Source organism: Polistes fuscatus, unplaced genomic scaffold (assembly GCF_010416935.1).
Source record: "Polistes fuscatus isolate 324 unplaced genomic scaffold, CU_Pfus_HIC Scaffold25, whole genome shotgun sequence".
In the NCBI taxonomy this organism is placed as follows: domain Eukaryota; kingdom Metazoa; phylum Arthropoda; class Insecta; order Hymenoptera; family Vespidae; genus Polistes; species Polistes fuscatus.
Window position 1 is genome coordinate 99,147 of NW_025113102.1, and position 26,291 is coordinate 125,437.

The window sequence follows — 26,291 nt, forward strand, 5'->3', positions numbered from 1 at the left end:
ATTCGTTTTGTTCCTCGTTCGTATCGTTTTTTTATTTTCATTTTGATTTATTTCTATTATCTTTTGTGTTTCTTTATTCTTTTCTTTTTCTTTTTCCATACTCGTACGTATTCCTATTCGTAATTTTTCCTTTGTTTGTTTGTTTGTTCGTTAAGAAGCTCGTATAACCGAGATTCTAATACGTTGCTCATCGTCAACGACTTTAACACCGTCGCACGAATGTTTTATATCGTTGCGCCTTACGCAAATCTCATTACGCAACATACCACCGAAATACACGGGAGCAGCCCGGAACGCGTGCGTGTTCGAGTTTTCGAGGGTGACGATAATACTAGCGCGCGTTTTTCTGCTTTTTGCGCATAGATCTTGCGATAGTTTTATCGATTCTTAATCTCGTTGACGTACTAATTCAACCAAATTCAAATCACGATTCGTTGATATTCGTAAATAATTAATAATGAATTTAATTTGAGCGTTCGACGAGTCAGACTCGTTCGAGTCCTACAGGGACCCATGAAATGAACGACGAGTCAGACTCGTCATTGTACGTCGAAGGGGTAAATAATATTTATTTCGTTGAAAAAATAAATGTTCGGTAGAAAGAAGCATCAACGGAATGCAATTGCAAAATCTCGCGTAAACGTTGTTCGTTGTTGCGATTGCACGTAGGTTGTAAGATGTTACGCTAAGTGCAACCCTGACGCATTTCATCTTGGAATAATAATAGATACCATTACGCTAGTTTATTCTTCTCTTTGCAAACTGATAATCGATGAATGATCCATAAATGCGAGATCGCTGTAACATTTATTGTTTTAATTAATTCGAGAAAATTAATCTTCATTAAAAATGAGGAAAGATTTGATCGTATTTTTGTTCTTTTCGTGCGTTTAATTACGATAGTCCTTGCTAAGAGAATTTGAAATCGAGATGAGTAACGCGTGAGTAACGTTGAAATAAATAACAGCTGATTATTTGTTATGCGCTTTGAATTGGTAACAAACGACGTTTTTAACGTTTAACATTTGTAAAATTTTGGCACGAGTGCGCTTAAAGAAAATTTCGTTTTATACCGATCGTTTCTAACTTTTTTTCACGATACGAATACATAAGAAAAGAAAAGAAAAGAAAAGGAATTGTAGTACTAATACCGAGTGGATCATTTAAAATGTTTTACACGATTTTGACTTATTCGAAAATATCGAAAATGAGGAATCTTGAATTTTCGTTGAAAGATAAAAATATATTTGGACGTTCGTAATATTTATTATCTTGTCAGGTTAATACTAAAAATAAAATACCAAATATACATTTTCGTTTCTATGTTTAATGTATTTAGTTAAGTTTTATATGTAAGATTTCTACTTTTTGTCATGAAAGAAAGAGAGAGAGAAAGAGAGAGAGAGAGAGAAAGCATTGATCAACTTGCACAACATTATTATTTTTGGATATCGTTCAATTTCAGCATATTATACACACCAAACTAATCTTACGGATTCTTACAAATTCTATATTGGTTCGAGAATTAATTAATTAAAAATAAAATGAAGAAACCTTTACAAAATAGAAAGAGAGAGAGAAACAGAAAGAGATGAACGAATTTTAATTTTAATATTATTTAAAATATTATTAAATTAATTTAATATTATTCATATATGAAATTATCACAAAAAATATAATTCAATAAAATATATTTCCACATGGGAAACGAAATGAAAGTAAAAATTAGAAAACATTGAATTTGTTTGAAATAAATAAAAGGATAATCGAATGAGATTTGATTTTTTCAGGTATTCTCGCGGTGTTAGGTCGAATCGAGAAAGAAAATCAACGTGTAGAAGCGAAGCACGATGAGCCCCGCTACAAGATGTCCGTCGACTATTTATTTATAGAGCGAGCACACATCGGCACGCACGGTCACATGCTCGTTGAAGAAGAGAGACGATTGCACGCACATATTTTCAAACAACTAAACCCAACGACAATATTTCATTTATATGTCCACCCAACAAATCGTATAAATTCATCATTTTTCAATATAAAACTACGTTTTGCGCTATTTGATTTGTTTTTGGTTTTGTTTAAAGGTACCGATTGGAATCGTAAATTTAATTGGATATCGCGTTAACATCGATGCTACGATTGATGCGAGTATTATAATATTACGTATGCGTAAGTATAGAAGTAAAAAATATAAAAAAAAAATAAAATAAGAAGAGAAAAAAAGAGAAAGTACGTACTCGGATCGTTCGTCGACGAAACGTCTGGCACTCGTCGTAAATTCGAGGGAAACTCAATACTCCGAACTCGGAACCGAGTAGTAGAGATTCGAACGTCGAACTTGGCAAAGAGAAAAGATACTTCAAATGATACAATCGAGTGTTGTATCGAGACGCACGTGAAAACGACGTGGCTTTATTTTTTCGATTGATTCTCGAGTAACGAGAGATCGATATCGATTGAATTTATTTAACTCCAAACTTACTATTATTATAATTATATTTTTTTTATTTACGATACGCGCGTTTAATCGCAAATTCATCGATCGTACGTGAGAAACAATTGTATAGATTTTTTTTTTATTATACGATATTAATTATACAAAATGGTGGGATGTTTGATGTTTAAAAAAAGATACGGAAAGAGAGAAAGAGAGAAATAGAGAGAGGTTGCCGCGTATTTGCCCTAAGAGCTAAATATCGCCTAACCCGTTGCGTAAGTATCATCGTTTCTTATGAAAGTGTGAGAGAGGACAGGTGCCCCGAACACACGTTTCTCGAACATCGCATTTTCGCGATAGCATTACCCCCACTAGCACCGCCGCAACTTTAACCAACACACCAACATCGCCATCATTGCAATCTTCCTTCGTCGACGAGCTGTTACACTTGGCCATTTTCGAAAAACAAAATGAGGAAAAGCACCTAGATTACTTTCATAACTTTCAGCTATTTCTTAGATAGCTAGCTAGGTTGCTAGTTAAACGATACAACTTGTACGATCATCTTTTTCTTTGCCAACTATTTAATTTGTAATTTTCATCATATTCGTTAAATGGCAAAATTTATCTAATTTTTAAGTAGTAAAAAAGAAAGAGAAATAGAGATAGAGAGAGAAAGAGAGAGTCTGGTGTACGATCAACATCATAAAAATTCCTGACCCTCTGTAAATATACACGGTGGTACAATAATATAAACTTAGCTGGTGCCAAGAAAACGGAGTCCGGCTAGTCTAAAACTTTACTACTTCTGACCCTTCCGTCTGATCATTTCTACGTAACCGTTCAGAGAAGGAGACAGATGCAAAGGGAAGGAAATAAAATGAGAGGAAAAAGGAGGAGAGAGAGAGTGAGAGTGAGAGAGAAATGGCTGACGAACTAATCTAAAAGTAGACATTCATATTCGTTTAGTCTGAACTGACCTAATAGACTCTATTATTATAGAAAGTCGCTACTAACTATTATCATACGGTTCTCATTATAATTAGGCGGCGGGTGTTGCATCAGAAAATCAAACGATTCTTTTGATTCTATAATAGACACAAAATAAAAAAAATTCTATCCGCGAAGAAATTAAACGAGACGCTTTAAACGAGTAATACACGAGCGTACAATTTAAAAAGAGAAAAGAAAACAAATCTTTTAAAACCAAATCCTCCTATTACGATAAATTAAACGATATCTTTAATTATTAATCCTAAAAAAACAAATATAAACAAATTAACGACGAACCTCCCCCTCCTTTTCTCCTAAAGAAAATAAAAAAATAAAAAGATAAAGCGAAAGATCGAAGAATATAACCGAGAAGAGTATCGTCGTACAGATTTAATAAGATCGTTGCCAAGATAATAAGAATTTGATTTTCTCCGAGGGAATCTTTCATCCGAAAGTGTCGATAGGCCTCGCCAATATTTTTCTTGGGACGATTTGTAAACATTAGAATTGTGGTTGCCAAGCCGTAGGAAGATGATAGTAGGAAGTATGTAAGTCGACTATCTTTCTATCGGTCAGTGGCTACCTACGAGCTGGCCGACTAGGTGGTTGGCTGGCTTTCCGACTGGTTGGCTGGTTGTTTGGTCGGTTGGTTGTTTGGTTCATAGGTAGGTAGGTAAACAGGTAGGTAGATTGGTTATTCGATTTGGTTACTCGGTATCTCGTTTGGCTATATTCTACTCTACTTTACTATTGCATAGTAACAACGCGTTCCTTTGGTTGTCAGAATTCGAGTAGCGGCAAGTCTGCCAGGAGTCGTAAGAAAATTGTGCCTTTCCAAGCGCGCCGATGAGTTCAATGAATGCGAGGGAACGTTGTTGAGAGGGAAAGTTTAGGATCGTCGCTCGACCCTGCCTGATCTTCTGGCACCCGTTTGAAGAATCTTTCTATCTCTTACAACTTCTCATACTCTATAAACTCTTTCTATCTTTCTCTCTCTTTCTCGCTTTATCTCGCTTTATGCGCTTTCAAACTTTGAAGATATTCACAGTTATTTAATATCAATCACCACTGTATGTAATCATTAAATAACCTTAAATTATTTTGAGGTTATATTTAATTATTACATACATCAATAATTTGTATTTGTATCGATATAAAAACACGTGTCGCGTATATAAAAATATCAGAATATAGATAACAGTCCACGCTAAATGTAAGGGAGATATATCGACTAACTTCGTACCGTTACTTTCATATCGCTATGCGCGCGCATCGTTAATACCGAAGCTAACTTCATCCTATTAATTTCGTATCGGTGTGCGCGCGCATCGTAAAAATTCGCTCTCATTATTTGTTCTCAAACGCGTTTAGAAAAAGTATTAATTCAAAAGAAACTATTAACCCATTGTTGATAATTATTTTCTAAGATGTTGTTAATAATTATAACAATAATCGATTACAATTTATCGTAAAAAATGCAAATGTAATTGACGATATTGGATCGAACGTAGCCAAATGATGAATATATTCGAAACGAAAGCTCGTGAATGATTTGGAAACCGTTAAGGACAAATTTGGATAGCAAATTCGACGCGTGGTTTCTCCGTCGTAAACAAAAGTGAAGAATGAAGGAAGGAAGGAAGGAAGGAAGGAAGGAAAGTGATGATCGGCACGTGCGTCAGTTCATGCGTGCTCGGTTGCGTGAGTAAGTGCGCTTGCGCGCGAGTTGTTGTCGGTGTGTGCTTATGTATAGGTGTCGTTGTGCACGTGTGTGTTAGGTCTCTCTCTCTCTCTCTCTTTTTCTCTCTTTCTTCGTTTCTCCGATTGTCAGGCTGAGCGAGAACGCGCACGCCATGTGGCCTCAGCCGCCACTGTGTGCCATGTCATCATATGGGGGACCTGTGAAATTGGCAAGACGTTCCAAGAAACTTTGAATCGAAGCCGAGTGGAGTAGCGTAGCGAGTAAAACCGACGACACTTTGAACGGAGGGATGGATGGAAGAGTGAATGAACGTAACCGAAGAGGAGAAGAATAAGCGCTGCTTTGGCATGGAAAACCGAAATCGAACGTCCAACACAGTTTAGCGATATAACTTTCCTTTCTAATTTACGTAGATCGCGTGTAAGACGCGCGCTCGATGGAAAATTATTCTTTATTATATTTGATTATTTTCACGAGTCTTTGTTCGTTCGATGCGATATTTTATCGATCCGGAATATATATAGATGAAAAATAACTCGTTATAATCGAGTAAAAAGAAAAAAGAAAAAGATAATAATTCTTACCGTGACTGGTGATAAAATTGGCGAGGTAGAGATCGAGTTCCCGGACGGAGACGTTGATGTGATAGGGGTTGACGCAGAGGCCCGGCTGAGCGCATTCCGCGGTCTTCTCAAGCCGTTCCCCGTCCGTCGACTCCAACGGAATTGCTTTGAAGAGAATCACCATAACCAGGTCCAAACGCCATACCTGCGACATCAACGAACAACAGGGGGAGGGGGATATGTCGATCGGAAATTCCATTTTCTTCCAATTCCAAATGTTCTCGCTTTTATCGTTTTATTTGTTTGCTTTACCTTATCGGCTTGCCTCAAACAGTCTATCCTCCTCATTTTGCCTTTTTGATCAGGATTGCTGAGGACGCACATGGCTGGCCTCTTCCCCGTTATGCTCAACACGAAGTCTTCCCTGTACTCTTGCGTTATATCCTTTCGTAACTTTCCCAAAAGCCGCGAGGCCCATTTCTGTTTAACCTCCAGCTTTTCGTTCTGAAAATGAAAAATATTCATCGAAAAATTAAATATGTATATATAATAGAAATGGGTTTTTATTAACGCGTTAGCGGAAGTTAATGACACGAAAAACTAAATAAATAAAATCTAGTTCGCGCATAAGATTACGATCGAACGCAAAAATCTATCGAGATTAATAAATGAAAACCGATCGAACGAATTACTTCGAATGATTTAATACAAATCGATATATCGACAATCGTATCGAGTTTGCCCCCTCTTTCGAATTCGGTGTTTTCCAATTGGCTTTCGAGGTCGAACTAATGAATCACCGGGAATCTCGATTAATCAACGCGCTAGGAAAACGAGAAGGCACTCAAACTGATTAGCACCGCTAGAAAACACGTTGTAGAATGTAAATCGTTTTCCCCCACCCCCTTCCCAGCACCATCACTATTCCCAGGAACGATGATTAACGTTCGAGAGGGTTGAGAACACCAACCGAAAACTTCTTTCTAAGTAAACTTCGCTTCGAGAAAACCTTTCGTTAATTCCAAACGATTCTATCTCTCTCTCGCTTCATCTTTTCTTTTCTTTTCTTTTCATTTTGCCTTTTTCTACTTTTTCTTTTTCTTTCACTTTGGAGAACTCGAGAGGGAAATAAGTCGAAAGCGTTGACTCGTTCTACAATGTGAAAAAAGCTCGATTCAAAAGGAAAAGCAAGCAGTCGAGAGTTTTTATTCGACGCCTTTCGAGATACTTCAAAGTTTAAATATTCATCAAACATGTTTTTGAATAGATATGAAATATATTCAAAGTAAGAAAAACTCGTCTCTGACATTTATTTATCGTTATCAATCTTTATTATACGAGTATTCGTTTTTCTATTTTTCTTTTCTTTTTTATAAATTGAATAAATAAATCATACATTTAAAGAAGAATTCTTAAACCGTCGTGATGAAATATTGAATTAAATACCCGAACATTTTTCAAAATCTCAATCCATCAACGGTGTACTATTTTCACGTTGTCGAGAAGCTCTCTCCCTGTGACGTATCGGCAATACGCGAACGTGGTCAGGACAAGAGCAATACCATCGACGAAGATAACGAATAAAAAAGACAAAGAAAAAAAACAACACAAGAGAAGGAAAAAGAAAAAGAAAAAAAATAAGAAGAAGAAAAAGAAGAAGAAGCTTCTGATGGACTCGTTAAAGCCAAAAGAAAATGCAAGGCACGCGTGTGTGCAGTTGGCACGCGTGGAATAGCAAGTGCATTCGCGGATGCATATAACGTCCCTGAGAAATGCGTTTGCAAAGTGCGCGGAATGCATCGGTGCATCTATCCCGCTCTTCCTAGGCCCTCGGAACATCAACGGAGGGAGCAAAAAGGGGTGCGGTGGGGTGGGGTGGGGTAGTAGGAAAGGATCGGCAGAAGGGGGTTGAGTAAACTCTGCGAGCGAACGCAAACCTCGCATGAGGCCGAGCACGTGGGAGCGAGAACGAACGAACGTAAACCCGATCAAGTATGCCAAGTGTGAAGAGTTACCACGAACGTATGTATCGGCCACGTTTAAAACCATGACGCGCGTACACCTAGGCGCGGCACCAGTTTTACCTCTTTCGTCCTACCTTTCTTTCATTTTTTTATAGAATTTTTTTTTTATTCGATCAAACTATCGTACGAGGGAACATTTTTTTTCCAGTCTAGGGTGGATTGTTTTCTTTTTTATTTAATAGGATTTTTCTTTATAATTGTTTCTGATCTTTTTATTAAACCTAAATCTTTTGAAATATCGAACAAAAATTTGTCGAACAATTTTGATCACCGATACGTTCACGTATATCGTTCAATTTCGTTAATTCGACGTAGGTATCCTAGGTTGGGGCTCGAGGTGAGACGAATTCAATTACTTTCTGGGAGAGCCTGGGAAGACTAGATTCGAGAACGAGAAAGAGACAAAAGAAAAAAAGAGAGAGAGATAAAGAGAAAGGACGATCGAACGACTCGTACGTGAATGTTGTACCGAAAGGAAAGCATAATAAAAACGTAGTCTTTTTCTTAAGATTTATACGATCGGAGAAAATTACGATTTTATTTTATTCGATATCTTTAAATCAAATCTGAGAATAAATATATTAAATATTAGATTATTTATAATAATTAATAATAAAACATTCAAGTGATTATATATTGTAATAGATCAGATAGATTATTATTAATCGAGGATGCGAAATTGGTTGATCTTTTAACGCGACAGTTGAAAGAAATTATAGGTGAAATGTAAGTGTTTCTATTTTCTTTTTTTTGTGCTTTTTCTTTCAGGGTTGACAACGTCGTAGTCTCGTCCGGACATTGATATGCCGAGGATGCTAACGGGCCAACGCAAAACGCGAACTCAACAGCTGTCGCAGATTTATTTTCGAATTGGTGGTGAAGCGTCCGATCATCGTCGAGGTTCCTACGTAAATATCTATCTATATTTGTATATACATATATATATGTCTATGTATGTATGTACAAATTTATATATATGTATCTAATATGTGCGCAAATATATATATTTTTTATGTGCGAGTATTAGTTGCATGCAAATATTTCTTACGTATGTGAATAAACGTTACATATGAGTATGTGTGTATATATATATATATGTGTATATACGATGAATATACGTGAACCTTACTCTCGTTTAAGAACTTTTAAAAGTGCACGCATGCATCGTGGATAGAAAAGCTCGTCGATTTTAACAACTACGCTCACGTTCACGCGCGGATTCTACATTTCTTTGAATTCTCGCTACTGCATTCGACGAATCCACCGACGTTTCTTTTCTTTTATTTTTTTACTTTTTAGTTCTTTATATTTTCATGCTATATTTTTCATGAATTCTTTTTTTTTCTTATATTTTTCTTACCGTTTTCTTTAATTATATTTCATTTTTGTCTTTCTTTATTTTATTATAATTTTATTTTATTATATATATATAACAAGCCTAATTTATATTACTGGATATCGTATTTGTACACACGTAGGCGTGGAACATTAATAAAATATATTCAATATTGCATTCTATTTTATAAGACGAAGTAAAATAAACTATAATGATAGAATGAGAAAATTTAAAAGACATTTATATATATGTTACATGGTATTCTATAACGTATGTTTAATTGTAGAAACTTGAGTGATGTGAGTATGTATGTATATGTATATTGAGAAACATACTTGTTTACAGAGAAGTCTACCTGTCTCCAAGAGAGAGAGAGAGAGAGAGAGAGAGAAAGATAGAGGACAACGCGACATGTTGTTTTTTGAACGAACGCTTGCCAAAACATTAAACTCTTGCTAACGTTTCGACTTTTGGTACAAGCTAAACGACACTAAACGAATTACAAAAATAATCGTCCGGTAAGTTTGAATACCCAGTTATTTCGAATTTCTTACATTTCCCTAAATAAATATCCTCGTTCAATTAGAAAAGAAATTTCAATAAATTATAATTAAGTATTGTAAAATAAACGACACGTTAATTATTATTATTATTATTTTATAAAATAATACAATTCATTCTCGCAACGATCTTATCGTATGATTTATAATATATTAATATTTTATTATTTTTATTTTATTACTTTATTATTTTTTATTACTATTATTTATTATATAAGAATACGTTTTGATATTATTATAATAAAAAGAAGTTTGATTATTTTGTAAATAACAAAGATCCTCTTTTCTTTTCTTCCTCTTTTCTTTCTCTTTTAATATTACAACTACCACCAACTAGGATAACCTACGTGTCTGCATATGTTACTGTACATATACGTTACACATACTAATATCCAAAACGAACTGGTATACATTCCGCGTGTGCCCTTTCGTCACGGTACTTGCATCGTGTACAAAATACGTACGTATGCAAATCCCGAGGGACAGAGTTGCAACGTTTCTCCATCTCCAGGAATATGTGCCGACGATATATGTACAGGCATATCTACATATTACATACATACATACATACATACATATATACGTATGTACACATTATTACCGTTACACGAACTCAAAGATACTAATTACAACATAAAAACGTAATTTACTAAACATTTGTTTAACTTAATTATCCAACCAAACCCACCGTTTTATTTTCCTTAATAACAATGACAATAAAAATGAAAATAAATCAAGAAAAAAGATAATCAAAGATTTTAAACCGAAGGATAAAAACCGATTAGCAAAGTAAAGTATTTAAACAAGATCGCTCGCTAATCGGGTCTTCTCTCTCTTTGACCTCGAAGTAATCCACAAAATCCATTCGAGATACCACAGAACGATTTTACGAAGGATTATACTGCTAGAAAAGGCTTTCTTATGTTGGCTACAGACGAGACACATAGAGAACATGTACTAGATACAAACTACGGATAAGTATTTACATTTAATACACCTACACATATATATATTCTACACACAGACACATATAAATCTTACTGTATATACATACATACTTATGTACGCGTTATTACCGTTATACGAACACAAAGATACTAATTACAAAATAAAAACGTTATTTACTAAACATTTGTTTAACTTAATTACCTAATCAAACCCCTGTTTTATTCTCCTTAATAACAATGACCACATATGTATATATATACACCTATGTACACACATGTTTATATAATTAAACATATACACATATAGAAACATGTTCAAATGCATAATTATATTAAATCCGTATGAGACTAAAAATACATGTGCCTATATATAGCATACATATAAATATATATCTATATTATATATATATGTATATAGAAGGAGTTATATAGTAAATATGTAAAGACAAGAGCACGTTGTTCGTACGAGCGTGTGCACAATGGGTCTCGCCGTTATCGTTGCCCCTACCACGTTGCGACGCGGCAGTAGCTGTTTCCCCCACCACCACTGCAAGCTCGGCACCGAGTGGGCCGGTGGTGGGGAGTGCTGCGCCGCCTCTACCAATCACTTTCCCCTCCCCACCCCTTTTACCTAACATCCTAGTCTTCCTAGTGCTCATCGTCCTCGTAGACGACGCAACGACGACAACGTACAACGAAAACGAAAACGACACACGAAAACGACACACGAAAACGACCAACGACGAACAAGCTTCCGTGCCTCACGGGCTATTTTCAAGCGCGGGAAATAAAGCGCAGTCTGCATTTTTAGCTTAACGGCCGACGGTCAGCAAAGCTCATTTTCGTCTTTCCGACGACGACGTGTCGTACTCGAGTGGTGGGAACATTCCTACTTCTCATTCGTACAATTTTCTGGGCCTTGTTTTTTGTGTTTTGGAATTTTGGCGATTATTTGAGAATGGATATTTGAATTATTATTTAGATTTTATAAGATTTTATTTGATGTCAGTATGTTATTGTTTTTCTTTGCAATAAATATAAATTCATGTAAATCAGTTGTTCCCAAACTTTTTTGGTCCACCCCGACGTTGTCCAGAGACCACCAAATCATTTTTAATCTTCCACAGACTCCCTCGATGATACTGGTGATCCTTGAGGGTCCGTAGGGGGACCACTTTGGGAACCACTGATGTAAATTATCCCCAAAGAAAAATCTTATTATTTGTTATATAAAAACATTAGGAAAGTTGAAGAAATTCTGTAAAACTATACCGGCATATTAATACCATCCAATGTGAAACTTAGGAAAGATGTTATCGCAGATAAAACAACAAGCGGATTTGTAAAGAGATAGAGAGAAAGGAGTTAGAGTTCAGTTTTAACGTAATGTTGGAATTAGTAATAGTAGTAGTAGTAGTAGTATCTAGCAACCATTTCGCACCGTATATAGCAGACATGAAAAGAGAGAAAGATTAGAGTAAAGAGAGAGAGAAAGAGAGAGAGAAACAAAAAGAGAAGGAGAAGGGAAGTAGCAGGGAATGGGTAGTTGGAAACGTGGGGTTAGAGTCGCCACCAAGTGAAGTTCTCGAACGAGCACGACTCTTTAACACGCGTTACGGTGTAATTTCGACGGCAGGGTGTCTCTCTCTCTCTCTTTCTCTCTTTCTCTTTCTCTTCGAACGATATTCCACAGCAACGAGGACGCTGGTCGTCGAGTCTCGAAAGTTTTCGCAATGGTCGGGGTGGTTAAGAGCTCGCCCATTCGAGGTTGGGAGTAAAAGAGATAGAAAAAGGGAGAAAGAGATGGGCTGATGCAGGAAAGTAAAAGGTAGGGGGAGGGGGTGTGGGGGAGGGAGGTTTCGTAGGATGGTTGGGATAGCACGGGGCGACGTTAATGAAGGAAAAATCAAGGAAGACAACGGCAAAGCCAACGACGGGGGTGGCTTGCTTTAATATTTAGATTCAATTACGAAAAGAAAGAAAGGCATCGTTATGCGGCAAATTGTCGGTGAAGGAAGGAGAACCGGCACCAGCAGCGGGAACCCTCTGCGCGAAATCAGGGCCTGGCTGAAAGGGCGGGACTGAGGAGAGTGGTTATAGGGGAGGCTGGAATAAAGGAAGCTTGCAAAAAAAGGCACGTCGTTTAGATCTTCGTAAAAGGGCTCGTAGAATATACCTAAGATTAGTGTCGGTTGAATTACCTAGAAATAAGGAAATAAAAAGATGATGATCACGACGATAATAAGATTTAGAATATTTGATGACTCGTTATACGTTATCTTCGATTATTATTTTTATAATATGTTACAAACGATTAGAGAAACGATTTGTTTCTTCACTTTTGAATGAATCAAACAGATACAAAGCGTCAAAAAAAACAATTGGATGAAAAGTAATCTATAAAACGTTCATTCGATTGGTGATATCGTATAAAGAATAAATCAGAGGTATTGGAAAACCGATGAAAAGCTATTTTCCACGTGTATTTTATCGCGATACGTACGATCAGTTGTTACTCTTAGTGTTAGAAAACGACGATCAAGCTTGGAGAAGCACGAAAAGCTTGCTTCACTTTCGTTCGACGATTATGCATTCGTGCAAGCTCTCGGAATAATCGATTCGATTGGTTCGCGTTACGCTCGGAAGAATCACACATCGGTTAAAGATATTTGGCTCAGGTTTCTTCTTCCTCTTCTTCTTCTTGTCTGTTAGCATGGAAAATCTAAAAGTCTTCGAGAAGTGTCTTTCGACGATGCTTTGTGGATGGAAACGCGCGAATTTTAGCACGTGGCTTTTTCTTGGCGTTAGCCAAATCAACAACAAGGTTAAACCTCTACGTTAGAATTACGAGTTTACGAATCTTTGGCAGCGAGCTTAACAACCAAGGTTGAATCGGCCATGTGCACGCGAGGCCCTAACAGAAACACCCTCCCTCCTCCCACCTCTTCTTCTTTTCCTTCTACTCTTCTCTTTCTATTTAATGCGTGCCACGTGTTACACGAGTTTAACTTCAAATTATCTACCGTTCGTATGTTATTATTTATTCGAGATATTTCAAAGAAACAACATCGGTGTCATTTTTCTTTTTCTTTTCGTCATTCGAATTGTTTCGTTAATATAAAATAATATTTCAGATTATAACAAAATATATATTTATAACATATCATTATTATTTTTCTTATTTTTTATTTTAGATTATTTTTAAGATATTATCTCGAATAGAGATATTTGCGATACGCTGCTCGAATACCTTTTATTACTTATATCGAATAAATAATAAAAAAAAATAAAAAATAGTAAACCGTCGATAAAAAGTAAAATATAAAAATTCGTAAAAGATGTTAGATTTCATTTGTTACGTATGCCTTTCCTTTCCTATCCTACCCTTTCCTTCCTTCCTTCCTTCCTTCCTTCCTTTAGTCGAAGACGGATTGTGCTCGAGGAAATGTCTTGAATATAACCGAGCTTTTTCCACTTACACGCATTCAAAGGAGTCTGGACGGGCGAAATGGCTAAAGGATTGGGGAATGGGAAGGTTAAATTCAGGCCACCCCCGTAAGTATACAGACTGTAATCTATAGCGAAGTTCGCGTTTACACAAATACAAGACACACATACATAGATAGATTATATAGATACCTACTACGTTGTATGCATATATTGTACGCTATGCGCCTATCGATTCGGTTTTTCGGGTGCAGGCCTCGTTTCGGCATTCTACTCCTCCGCACACACACTCACATACACACAAATATACATACAAAAACTCATATATATATATGTACGAGTATAAACGATTACTCGTGATCATATAAATGTATGTACGCGTCTGTGATATCCTATTAAAATCATACACTGGCAATTGAAACGCGAGAAACGATTCTCTTCCTTTGAATTCTTTGAATTCGTTCAACGAGTGACATTTACAAAATGGAACAATCGTGAAAATTTATTATTTGATTATTAATAATCTGGTAAATTATTATTGTTATTATAAAGAACAAATTAGAAATTATCTAATCATAAATTACAGGTATCGATGCGTAAAACAAAACAAATTTACAAACAAAGATACACAATTCCTTTCTTCCGATCATTTTCATGTACACATATCATATGTAGATATATTATATGTACACATATTATATGTACATGTATTGTACATATATATATGTAGATGAAATCAATTTTATAGTTATTTTCCCAGTCACTAAGGTACACGAAATCTTTCCAATATCCAAGTAGATATAACGTAAAGGAGTTCGGTAAAGGTAAGTACTCCGACCGTTACCTTTAATCGAGCAAGATTCTTCCGAATTTCCTCCCTTCCCTTTCCTTCTTCTCCTACTCCTACTCTTCCCCCTTCCCTTCTCTCTTTCTCTCTCTCCTGAGGTAAAAAAATTCTTCCTTCCTTCCTTCTTTACTTACAACTCAATCGTAGATAAGATTTATCGTTCTCCCATCCGTTTCTACTACGAATAGAGAGAGATAGATAGATAGATAAAGAGAGGGAGGGAGAGAGAGAGAGAGATTTGGAGGTTCAAAAAGAAATTCGGCATAAATCCTATCCAAGTTCTTTGCCTCGAAATTTCAACGTCTTGCGGAGGCTCGACGGGAGACGAGAAAAGCGTACCCCACCCCATCCTGCCACTCGAAAATAAGAAAAAAGAAGAAAAAGGAAGACGCGAATACTCGTTCGTTTACCATCAAGAGTATGGTAAGTATACTTATATGCATTATATGTATATAAATACAGGGTGTCCGAGGTTTCTTCGCAATTTCTATATAAATTGTTAACGTATTCTATATTCTATTTAATTAACAGAAGACTAACTCGAATAATAACTCGTCCAATTAGATCGCATAACAACACCCTATATTAGATTTGTATTTGTAGGAGGAGGGGGAGGGAAAAATGTAAAAGAATAAGTTTATGAAACTGCGATAACTAACGCTCGATGTTACAACTGTACAACGAATTAGGGATGCAGTTGTAGAAATGAATAAAAATCTACGAGAACGTCGCGATGTCAGAAACAGCATACCGCATATACTGTGTCAAACTTGTATTCATATATACTCGACAGACATTTTCAACAGTATATTCGAATAATTTTGCAATGTTATATTCATTCGACTTTTGAATAAAACCTACAAATGATTTATATTTGCAATAACACTTTTCTATTATTTTCGAGCAACTATATACCAATAAAATCTCGGACACCCTATAGACAACACGTAGACGCGCGTAAGAGTGCGTTGAAAAGTTCGATGCGAGATTTATGGTGTTCCCGTAGCGAGTAAAAAGCCGGAATAGAAGAAGAAAAGGAAAAATGTAAGAAAAAAGGAAAAAGAAGAAATAAAAGAAGGAGTAGAATAAGAAAAAAAAAGGGTAGAAGGGTGAAGGGTGAAGGGTGAAGGGTGAATCTCAATTCGTTGGAAAGGAAGGAAGGAAGGAAGGAAGGAAAGAAGATGAGCGTCACAGATGGAAAGCAAAGGGTGGTAAGAAAGGGATGAGAAAATAAAAAAAGGAAAAAAGAGAGGGAGAGGGAGAGGGAAGATGGGAAGAGAATGGAGAAGGAAAAATCATAGTGGGCCGGGATAGACTGGGAATATATTTATTAATTTGGCAAGGATCCCGAGTGTATAGCTGCTGGCCCCTTACGTTACTACGTTATGACGCGAACAAAGCGACTCCGCGATTTCTTTATAGGCAATTCCGGGGTCTGCATAGAGTGTTGTAAATATTACAACCTCTCCACCCTACGAGGTCGACCTCTTTCACCCCTTCGAAAGACATTTTCTCTCTTCTTCTATCTATTTATCTCTATCTTTTTTCTTTTTTCTTTTTCTTTTTCTTCTTCTTCTTCCGCTTCTTTTTTTTCTTTATTCTGGAATGTCTCGTTTAACCTCTGCAGTTAATCGCGATAAAAAAATTTGTATTTTTTATATGTAATTTAAAGGGTTATTTTAACTTATAATTTTCTTTAAACAAAAAAAAAATATATATATCTTTGTAATAGAGTTTTACGAGATAATATTAAATAATTTCTAATACGAATAATTTAATATATATAATAATATATATAAAATATTATATATAATAGCCCACCCCCCCTCTTTTCGTAACTTTCTTCTTTGTTTCCTACGATATTTTTCTCTCATTCATTTTGATATTCCTTTTCATAGCGGATGTCGTATCACCCTCTCGAATATCTCTCATCTCTTTTTTCCAGCCACAACCACCTCTCAAATTCTTGTAGAAAGATATACCTAAGTACGTACGTACGTCCATTTCTTTTTCCTTCCTTCTTTTCGACTTTTATGACCGCCTCGAGCAACACACATCGCGACTTCCGGTTGCTCGTTCGTTCGTTCGTTCATTCGTTCGTTCGTTCGGTCGGTTACTTGCACGCTTGCACGCTTCCTTGCTCCCATCCCTTTTTCACTCGGAGAACCCAAATAGAAAAAAAAACTAAGAAGTTACGGGCTTTGTTTGTTTTGGCTATTCGCGACACCACCGAAATGTCCCTCTCTCTCTTTCTCTCTGTTTTTTTTCTCTCCCTTTCTCTCTTTGTCTTTGTCTTTCGCGTTAGTCAAGTTTTAAATTTAGAGCTCTACATTTTCGTACCAACAAAACTATTATTATCCAACACTTGATGATCATTTTCTTTAAACTACGTCGCGTACATATGAATAATACGAAACATCAAAATTATTTGTTTATTTTTTTATTTGTTTATTTGCGAATTTACGATATTAACACCCTGGTATACTATATTTAATTTGTGATAATCTTCCTACCCTTATAACATTTTTATAATTAATAAAATAACTGACGCTTGAATTTATTTCCGAGCTTAATAGTTTTATATTAACAAGAAAAAAAAAAAGAAAAATCAGGTGCGCGTGTGTTCCATCATATCGAACATAGTTAACGACGTAAGCCTATAAATGGAAATTTGTCTTTTGAACAGCTGTCAACGGGTGAAATCGTCGAAGAAATAAATTCTCGTAAACGATACGAAGCGCGAAAAGAAAATGCTTCGTCATAAAAAAAGTTACGACGATCTACTTGTTTACGGTGATATTCTCTCTCTCCCTCTCTCTTCATTTCTATCTCTTTTTATCGTTCTATATTTATCTGAAAAAGAATAAGAAACATATGCGCTATCCTATTTCCTATCTAACTCCTGTATGCTAAGTTTGTGTGTGTGTTTGTGTGTGTGTGTGTTGGAGTATCAAAATTTACATATTAAGTGCACCGGCTCTCTCTTCGTCTTCGTTTGTGGGTCAACAATTGAAAAACGTAAAACGTAAATTAACTTGCTATTAGTTTCCTGACCACGAACAAACTTAGCATAGATTAAATTATCTTACGACAAATTCATCGTATAAAGTAAAAACATACCGAAGAAAATAAGTTATTCTTCTTCGAGTAATTTGTTCTTCTTCGTTTTGCTAAATTATATACCTTATTTTATTTATTTTCTAATTTTCTAATTCATTTTTATCCCATTATTATATACAATTGTATATATAGAAATAATGAAAATAATAAATAATTACAAAATTATCGTCACTTTACCCTAAAATTCATATATTCACTCTACAAACGTGAATTATTTATCCGAGAACATGATCTCGCAGTAGGAGCCCAATAGATTAGAACGTTGCCCCTTTTTCTTTGCCATACTTCTCGACGTATCACAATTCGGAATCGCCTATGTCATCCATTTTCATTCCTTTTCTCTTCTCCTTGGCTGCAACCAAGCTTCGTACAATTTTATACTTCGCGATTATCTCCGACTACTGCTACCACTACTCCTTTTTTCTTTTTTTCTTTTCTTTTTCTTTTTTTTTCGTTCGGATAAGCGGAGAGTAAATTTTTGCGATTTACCCCGATAACGAAACAATCGAATTTAATCTTATAAATAATCTTTCTTCTCCCCTTACCCCCAAACCCCTGTCCCCCCATTATCATTGTCCGTGAACCATTTATGCATATTAAAATATACGGGATGTTTTGAAATTATGTTAAAAAATATGTTCGAAAATATGTTAAAATTTTCTATCTACCTACCCCCCTATAATATTATCGAAATGAGAAAATATCTTTCCCCTTTCCCCGTGTTGCCGAATAAAATAAAAGAAAAAAAGAAAAAGAAAAGGAAAAGAGATAGAGAGAGAAAAGTAAAGTAGAGGATGATAAAAATGGTCGGAATTTCATTCGACAAAAATGCATCTACATTTTCATAACTTTCACGAAGCTCCAACGATTCGATTATTCTACTTTACCCTCGAGCCTTTTCTATTATTCCCAAACGAAACGATAACTTTCGTCTGCTCATATTTATATAAGTATATAAGTATATACGTAAATACGTATGTGTGTGTGCGCGCGCGTGTGTGTGTATGTGGGGTAGACCAAAGGGTACCGAAAAATATCCTTTCAACGTAGATTATTATTATCATTATTATTATTATTATTATCATTATTATTATTATACTAAAGCATCCATTTTTGCTTTCTTTGTATTTCCATAATGCTTATGAAAATGCGAGATATTTCGGAAATAAAATTCATTTCAATACCATTCGTCAGTTTAGTTTGTACGACCCTAATCACAAAATTATCGAATATTAATTAATATGAATTTCATACGCGTGACGAAATAAAAAATAAATGATCGATGTAAAAATGTATAAGACGTGTGTGTATATTATTCGATAAAATCAATCATTTTTGTACGTAATTGTAAGAACAAAATTATCGAATAATAAATATCAATTTGATCGCAAGGAAAAAAGAAAAGAAAAGAAAAGAAAAGAAACGGAAAAGGAAAAAGAATTGATGTTGAAATTTGTAAATTATACGTTTATTTAAGGGTACGATAAACGATGTAATAAGAGTAAAATAGAAGCGTGTTATTCGACGATAAGAACACTTAACTCGCGAGACGGCTTATAACGTTATATTATACATAAGTACATAAATACTTTGATTTAACCCACCCAACGAAAGAGCGATCTTCACAAACGGGGGTTGAAAAAAAAAAGAGGAAAAAAAGGGTAAAAAAGGAGAGAGAAAGAGAGAGAGAGAAAATTCTCACCCACCCATTTCTTGCATGCAACGAATCGAGCACACTGAAGAATGCTGTGGATAAGTGAGTGCCAGTTGCGAATCGCTTTGCGAACTGTGGAAATCACGGCCTGGAAGCACTTACGCCGTTGAAAACCAATTACTTTCCTTTAGCGATTGTCATTCCGCTTCTTTCTTTTTTTTTTTTTCTTTTTTTTTACCCTTACTTTACTTTTTTTCTCTCTCTTATTCAAAGACTACAAACGACGAAACGAATAGGGAAAAAGAAAAAAAGAAAGAACGGGATGATGAAATCTAATTGAATATGCAATTATTTGTACGAATTTTTATGATTGTTTATTCTTTTTAAATGATGTATTCGTATTAAGTAATATAATATGTTAATTATATAATTTGTTTTCAACCCTTTTTTCTTCATTTACGAATCGTACGACGAATTATAATAATAATTATCAAAATCATATTTTGTCGTTTTAAAAAAGAACCCTTTCAAACCTACGAGTCGAATATCGAAACAAATCTATCAAAGAACGTATCGAACGATCTGAAGTACTACACCATGTATATGCACGTGTATGTGTGTGCATTTGAACGCTCTCTAAACTATATACATCACTTTCGTGTTTCGATAATAGAAGATAAGATAAGGACGCGGTTTCAGCAGGAATTCGTCGATTTGCACGAATCAACAAACCACATTTCAACCATTTCGATCAGACCCTTTTACTCGCCTACTTCAACTATTTCCTACGTAGACTAGCAATAACGAGAAGAGCATCGTAGTCGAAATAGACATCATCGCGTATTACATAGACGAATAAGAATCTAACAAAATCATAGTGCATCATAATCTTTCGACAAGATTATCAGTTTCATTGTATACCATTCGGTAACCATTCAGTAACCATTCAGTAACCATTCATTGACATAAACAAAGGTTAGAAATAAAGAAGAAAGGAAGGACACGTTTTAGGTATTAACTACTTTCAATTGAGTAGGGTCTTCGGTAAAAGTGAGGTTACGTCGAAGCTTGCGATGATAGGGAAACTAAAGACGAAATGAAGAAAGGAAGGAAGGAAGGAAGGAAAAGTTTTCGTCCTAGTCGAGCTCGTTAGAAGAATGGGGCTGACACTGTTAGCGAGTGGTCAAGAGGGGCCATAGGTACAAGTTTTTGAGAGAAAGAGAGAGAGAGAGAGAAGAGGGACGCCGGTAGGAGGGATCTGGATCGGAAAGGGTGGTAGAAGGTCGGAGGATGGTAGATGGGCAAGCGTGCGGATGCGACGAGGGTTGCGAGCGACCGACTCGGAGAACGGTGGTGGTGTCGGGGTTGCCGTTGGTACTGGTACTGGGTACGAGTACTGGGTACTGGTGGTGGTGGTGGCCGTGTGGGTTGCTAGTTTGCATAAATTTAGGAAATACAGGGTAGAAAATCGATATCCGCATAGAGATTATAGATGGTGGTTGGTAGGCGCCGCGTAGCCGCAGCCTCCGTCGCGACGGCGTATGCGCTACATGTCTACTCTCTCTCTCTCTTTCTCTCTCTCTCTCGCACTCCCTTTGCCCTTCCATGCCTCTTCTCGACAACACCCACCCTCTCGAGTCCTACCATCCATCTTTCTCTCTCTCTCTCTCTCTCTCTTTCTCGTTGCTACTCCCGCCGCCATCAGCGTCGCCTCCGCTGCCCGAAACGTTCCTGTGTATATACATAGATATATATATATATATATATATATGTATATATATATATTCTCAACTCGGATACTTCTTGCGGGTGTTGGTGGTGCATTCGAGCCATCCTCCTGGCGCCCACCCCTTTCCAACGTACCCCCTCGCTCTTCCCGTTCCTCCTCAACTGTACACTAGCGGTCCTCGTACACGTTTCGCGTCCTACAATCCTTCTCTCTCCCTCTCTATCTCTATCTCTATCTATAGTTCTCGTTTCACGTTACTATCTCCTTTCTCGCCGTCCGTTTCTCTCTTCCCTGCACTGGAATTGAAGTAGTCGATATCGTCCTGCGGCCTGTCTCGAAATTAAGAGAAAACGGCCGACGAGTCGGACCTAAACCCCCTTCCTACCCTCTCCATATTCCTCCAACCCCTCGCTCGTTCTATCTCTTTTACTCGTTCGTCCATGTCTAACACGCCGCGTTATGCTACGGCCTCCTCCTCCCCCTTCTTCACCTTCCCCACCTCCTCCTCCTCCTCTTCTTCTTCTTCATCCCTCGCGTCTCTCGTTTTCCAGTACGTAAGCACGGCTTACTTCTGTACTTCCTCGTCGCGCTCACCAAATTTCCTGACCAACCTTCTCTCCCCCCCCCTTCCTCCTCCTCCTCCTATCTATCCATTCGTTCCCATCCTACGAGGGATGAAACGAAAAAGGGAGGATGCACTTTTCGCGACAACTGGGAAACGCGCGATTCGGTGCAGGGACATTGACGATGCTTCCTTCCTTGTTCCTTTTCTCCTTTAGTTTTCGTTCCTTTCATTGGACACTTTTCAACGTAAAAAAACGTAAAACAAACGACAAAATAAATAATAAAAATGTAGTATTAAAATGATAAGAATTTAAAATGACTTTGTTGTCTTATCAGTACACAATATACTTTTTCATTGTAATTGAAGGAATTCATGAATGAAAATGTCGAATTTGTATTATTTTAAATAAGAAGAAGAAGAATATACAGAAGATAATATACATTATATGCCGATAAAGTTCACAGTCCATGTACTTATTTCTTTTTTATTTCTTTTTTTTCTCTTCCCAATAGGATTCGCAGAGAGACACGTGCAATTCTCGCGCACACGCACACGCACACGCGCGCGCACGCATACAGGTACACGCGTATGCACGGGAAGGAAGATCAACGATGCATCGTAGCAGCACTTGTGATTCACGTGCACAAGCATCACTCTCGTGGCATCACTCGAGAGAATATCAATAAGTTCGGTGTTTTATATCTAAACTGCGAAAAACGTATCGACTCTTTCGATTTTTCTTTCTTTCTTTCTTTCTTCTTTTCCGTTCTTTCTGTTCTTTCTGATGTTTTTTCTTTGTTGTTGTTGTTGTTGTTTTTTTAAACAAGAAAGCTACGTACGTGTACGGTGTAGGCAAAGACGAGAAAGTACGGAGTTACGGTTTTGCGATGCAACGAGATTTTTAGGTCGACTCCGAGCTAACGCGGCGATTGTGCATGAATTTTAAATTTGTCACTTTGTCTCACGTGTCATTCCTTACTTTTTACTTTATTTTATTTTATTTTATTTCCCTATCCTCCTCCCCGCCCCCGTCTTTCTCATTATTAATATTATCTTCCTTTTCTTTTTCTTTTTTGTTGTTTCTTTTGTTAATTTTCACGATTGTTCATAAGTCAGAAAAAGTATAAGCGAGTATTCGAACGGTTAATTATGACCAAAAAAAAGAAAAAAGAAACGAAGCAAATGCTCCTCCCCAAAAAATATATCAAAAATATTATAAAATGAAAAATATAAAATAAAAAAAAAAAAACATCTAAATGTCTAAATGTAAATAAAATGAAAGTTGAATAATTGCTATAAAAACACAGGTAAAAATATATAGACGCGTATAACTCGTGGGATGAGCTCGTTACCGACGTTAGTTTGCATATAAGGCGCGATGTTCGTAAGAATTATGGTCACTGACCTTCCTTCTTCGTTCATAATTTCAAAAGGCCTCCGGATAATGGGAGAACGCCGTTCGTTGGTTCGTTCGTTCGTACGTTCGTTCGACCGAGAAGACTCCGTGGGGCTTCGTGCGTCGCAGATTAAAACGTGGTTCATGTAAAATTCAAACGCTAACACCGATCTTTATGCGAAAGTTCGAGTTATTAATTTATTTCGAAGACGCGGCAAATCTGTGACGCGATTTAAACGATTCTTCGACCTATTCTTCATTGTTTACACCTTCATTTATTTCGTTGGATTAAATAAAAAATAATTAAATAATATTATTATATAATATAATTAATCTTATCAAAATATATAATCGTATAATATAACATAATTACCCTAATCCAATCGTAATACTCAAATGTCCCCTCGTAACGTTTAAATCAAACGAACTTACAAAATTGAAATTAATCGAACATTAAAAAGTTCAACTTTCGACAAACAAAACGATCAAATTTATTTAGAAATAAATAGAAACCAAAGAAAAAGACAAAAGAAAGAAAGATAGGAAGATAATAGTGTAATAAAAACGAAAAAAGCTTTAAATAGAGAATAGTATAATTCTATTATCGAGAAGATATTCCAAATAAGCGTTGTAATACTCTTACATTGGATATCTAAACGAATCTATATCGGTTCATCGTCGTCGTCGTGGTAGTCGTCGTGGTAGTCGTCGTGACTCGACGAAAGTGGAAACGGTTTCAGGGTTAAAAGCCCTGCAGTATCTCGTAATCGGATTGTAAGCCGGGTATAGGAGGATGCGGAAAAGTGTCCGTCGTCCGATCAATTACTTCCGAGTAAAAGAAAACTAGAAATCGAGCGGGACGGGGGGGTTAGGGGATACCTTTTATTGGTTGATCGTACCGATAACCATCGAGGGAAACAAATAATACCAAAAATGAAGATAACGACGACAAAAATATCCCCTTGCCCAGCTTAAAAAAAATCGAAGCGAGTATTTCGCTCGCTCGTTGGCAAAAAAATTGTAAAAAATAAGACAAAAGATTTGGAAACGAAAATACGAATGGGAAGAAACCAAAAAAAAGATAAAAAGAATCGGGGGATGATGATAGATAGCTGAGGGTTATGGGAGAGGGGAGGGGGGAGTATTGGGAGGAAAAGGTAGTTGGTTGTAGTAGAGAAACAAAAAAATAGAAAATAAATAAAAATAGTAAAAAGAAAGAAGAAAGGATTGGGTTGGGTTGCGGTGGTGGGTTCTCGAGTGGGTTCTTTATCCGCACGTAGGACGATATCATCCTGTCGCTATGATATCGATCCTAAACTGCGAATCCTTTCATAAACATAGATAGGTAGATAGATAAATAGATAGATAGATAGATAGATGATCTTCATTCGTAATTTCGGCTCGTTCGGTTCGTTCGATTCGTTCGGAGTTCGTTCAGAATTCTTTCGGTTAGGTTTCGTTGGGTTTCGTTCGTTGATTCGTTCGTTGGTTGGTCGGTTCGTTCGTTCGGCTCGTTCGTTCACTAAATACCGCAGCATCGCGGAATTAAAATATTGATCGAACACCGTCGCGAGGGAGAAATACGAATTGCGGTGGATAGAAGAGAAACTCGATGGGTCCGCTAGCAGCACCGACAGAACCACCAGAACCAGAACCAGAACCACCAGACGACGACGACGACGACGAGCGAACGAATCGAGAGAAAAAACGGACGGAGAGAGGGAGAAAGATGGAATGATAGGAACGAGAGGGGAACAAAAATAAAACAAGCGATTGCGGTCCAGCCGAAAACGCGAATGTCAGTGACTCCGCGAACGAACAACCCTCGACCGAACCAGAACTTCCATCCAAATGCTCCAGGGATTTCGTCGGATCGAGAGAGAAAAGAGAAAAGAGAGAAAAGAAAATGAATGAGAAAGAGAGAGAGAGAGTTTTACAAATCTTCAAAAACCAGTCATCCATCCATCCCTCCCTCCCCCACCTTTCTCTCCACCCTTTCCAACTTTTCCTCCCACTCACCTACCACCACCTCCACCACCACCGCTATCACCCAAAACCATTGTCAACCATCGCCACTACATCACCCAAAACCATTGTCGACCACCACCTAACACCCCCTCCCCCCACTCTTTTTCCCCATAATCTCTTATCTAACTTCCCCTTCTCTTACGCGATAGACTAATTATGCTGAATCGTTTAGATAAAAGCATCGAACGAGGGTTCGGAAGGTTCGGAAAGAAAAAAAAAAGGGGGGGTTCAATTAGATGCGCATGCCTTCGAGCCTTGGTGTTAATTTTCAAAAGAAAACTTCTTTTTATTTTTGGTCTTTTCATGCTTTTTCATTGGACTACTGACTCGACTCCTTCTTACATTCCGCGTGTTTATATTCCCCCGTTTTCTTTCCTTCTTTTCAGATTCTTATCTTTTTCTTTTTTCTCTACTGAAGAATTATCTTTCGCGAATAAACGGAACTTTTTCTTATTTTTCTTCTTCTTATTTTTCATCCCCCTTTATCTTTATCTTCGATGATAATGTTTAAGTTGAGTTGAACGAAACTTTCCATTTCTAACTTCTTTCGATATAATAATTTAACTTTTAACGTTTATACCGCGAGTTTTCGACAAACTTTATTCGAGTAAGATTTTTTTTCCCATTTTTTCCCTTCTTCTTCTTTCCCCCTTCTCATGAGAGAGAGAGAGATATATATATTTTTCGTTATTATTTTAATTCCGATCCTACGATCATAACTTTTCTCCTTCCTTTTATTATTGTTTTAAGTTACTCGAACGAAAATGAATTCGAATAACGATGTTTAATGATTCGATCATTTTTTTTTTTAATAAACTTAATAAATAAATTATATTAATAAATAAAAATACAATAAATTTACGATAATTTATAATTAAATATAAATAGGAACGCGTTTGCGTGCTTTTTTAAAAGAAAAGATTTTCTCGTATTTTTCTTC

The 26,291-nt window shown here is 36.5% G+C and overlaps 1 protein-coding gene across 5 annotated transcripts in view; it reads right to left on the bottom strand.

Moving 5' to 3' along the window:
* Window positions 1–26,291, bottom strand: part of LOC122518538 (nuclear factor 1 X-type) — a 59,488-nt gene that overhangs the window by 22,330 nt on the left and 10,867 nt on the right. For all 5 annotated transcript variants that reach the window (XM_043637520.1, XM_043637524.1, XM_043637523.1 and 2 more), the window contains 2 exons: window positions 6,011–6,202; window positions 5,720–5,903 (listed from right to left, as the gene is read on the bottom strand). In XM_043637520.1, coding sequence (XP_043493455.1) covers window positions 5,720–5,903; window positions 6,011–6,202 — 376 coding nt within the window. The remainder of the gene's footprint in view (window positions 1–5,719; window positions 5,904–6,010; window positions 6,203–26,291) is intronic.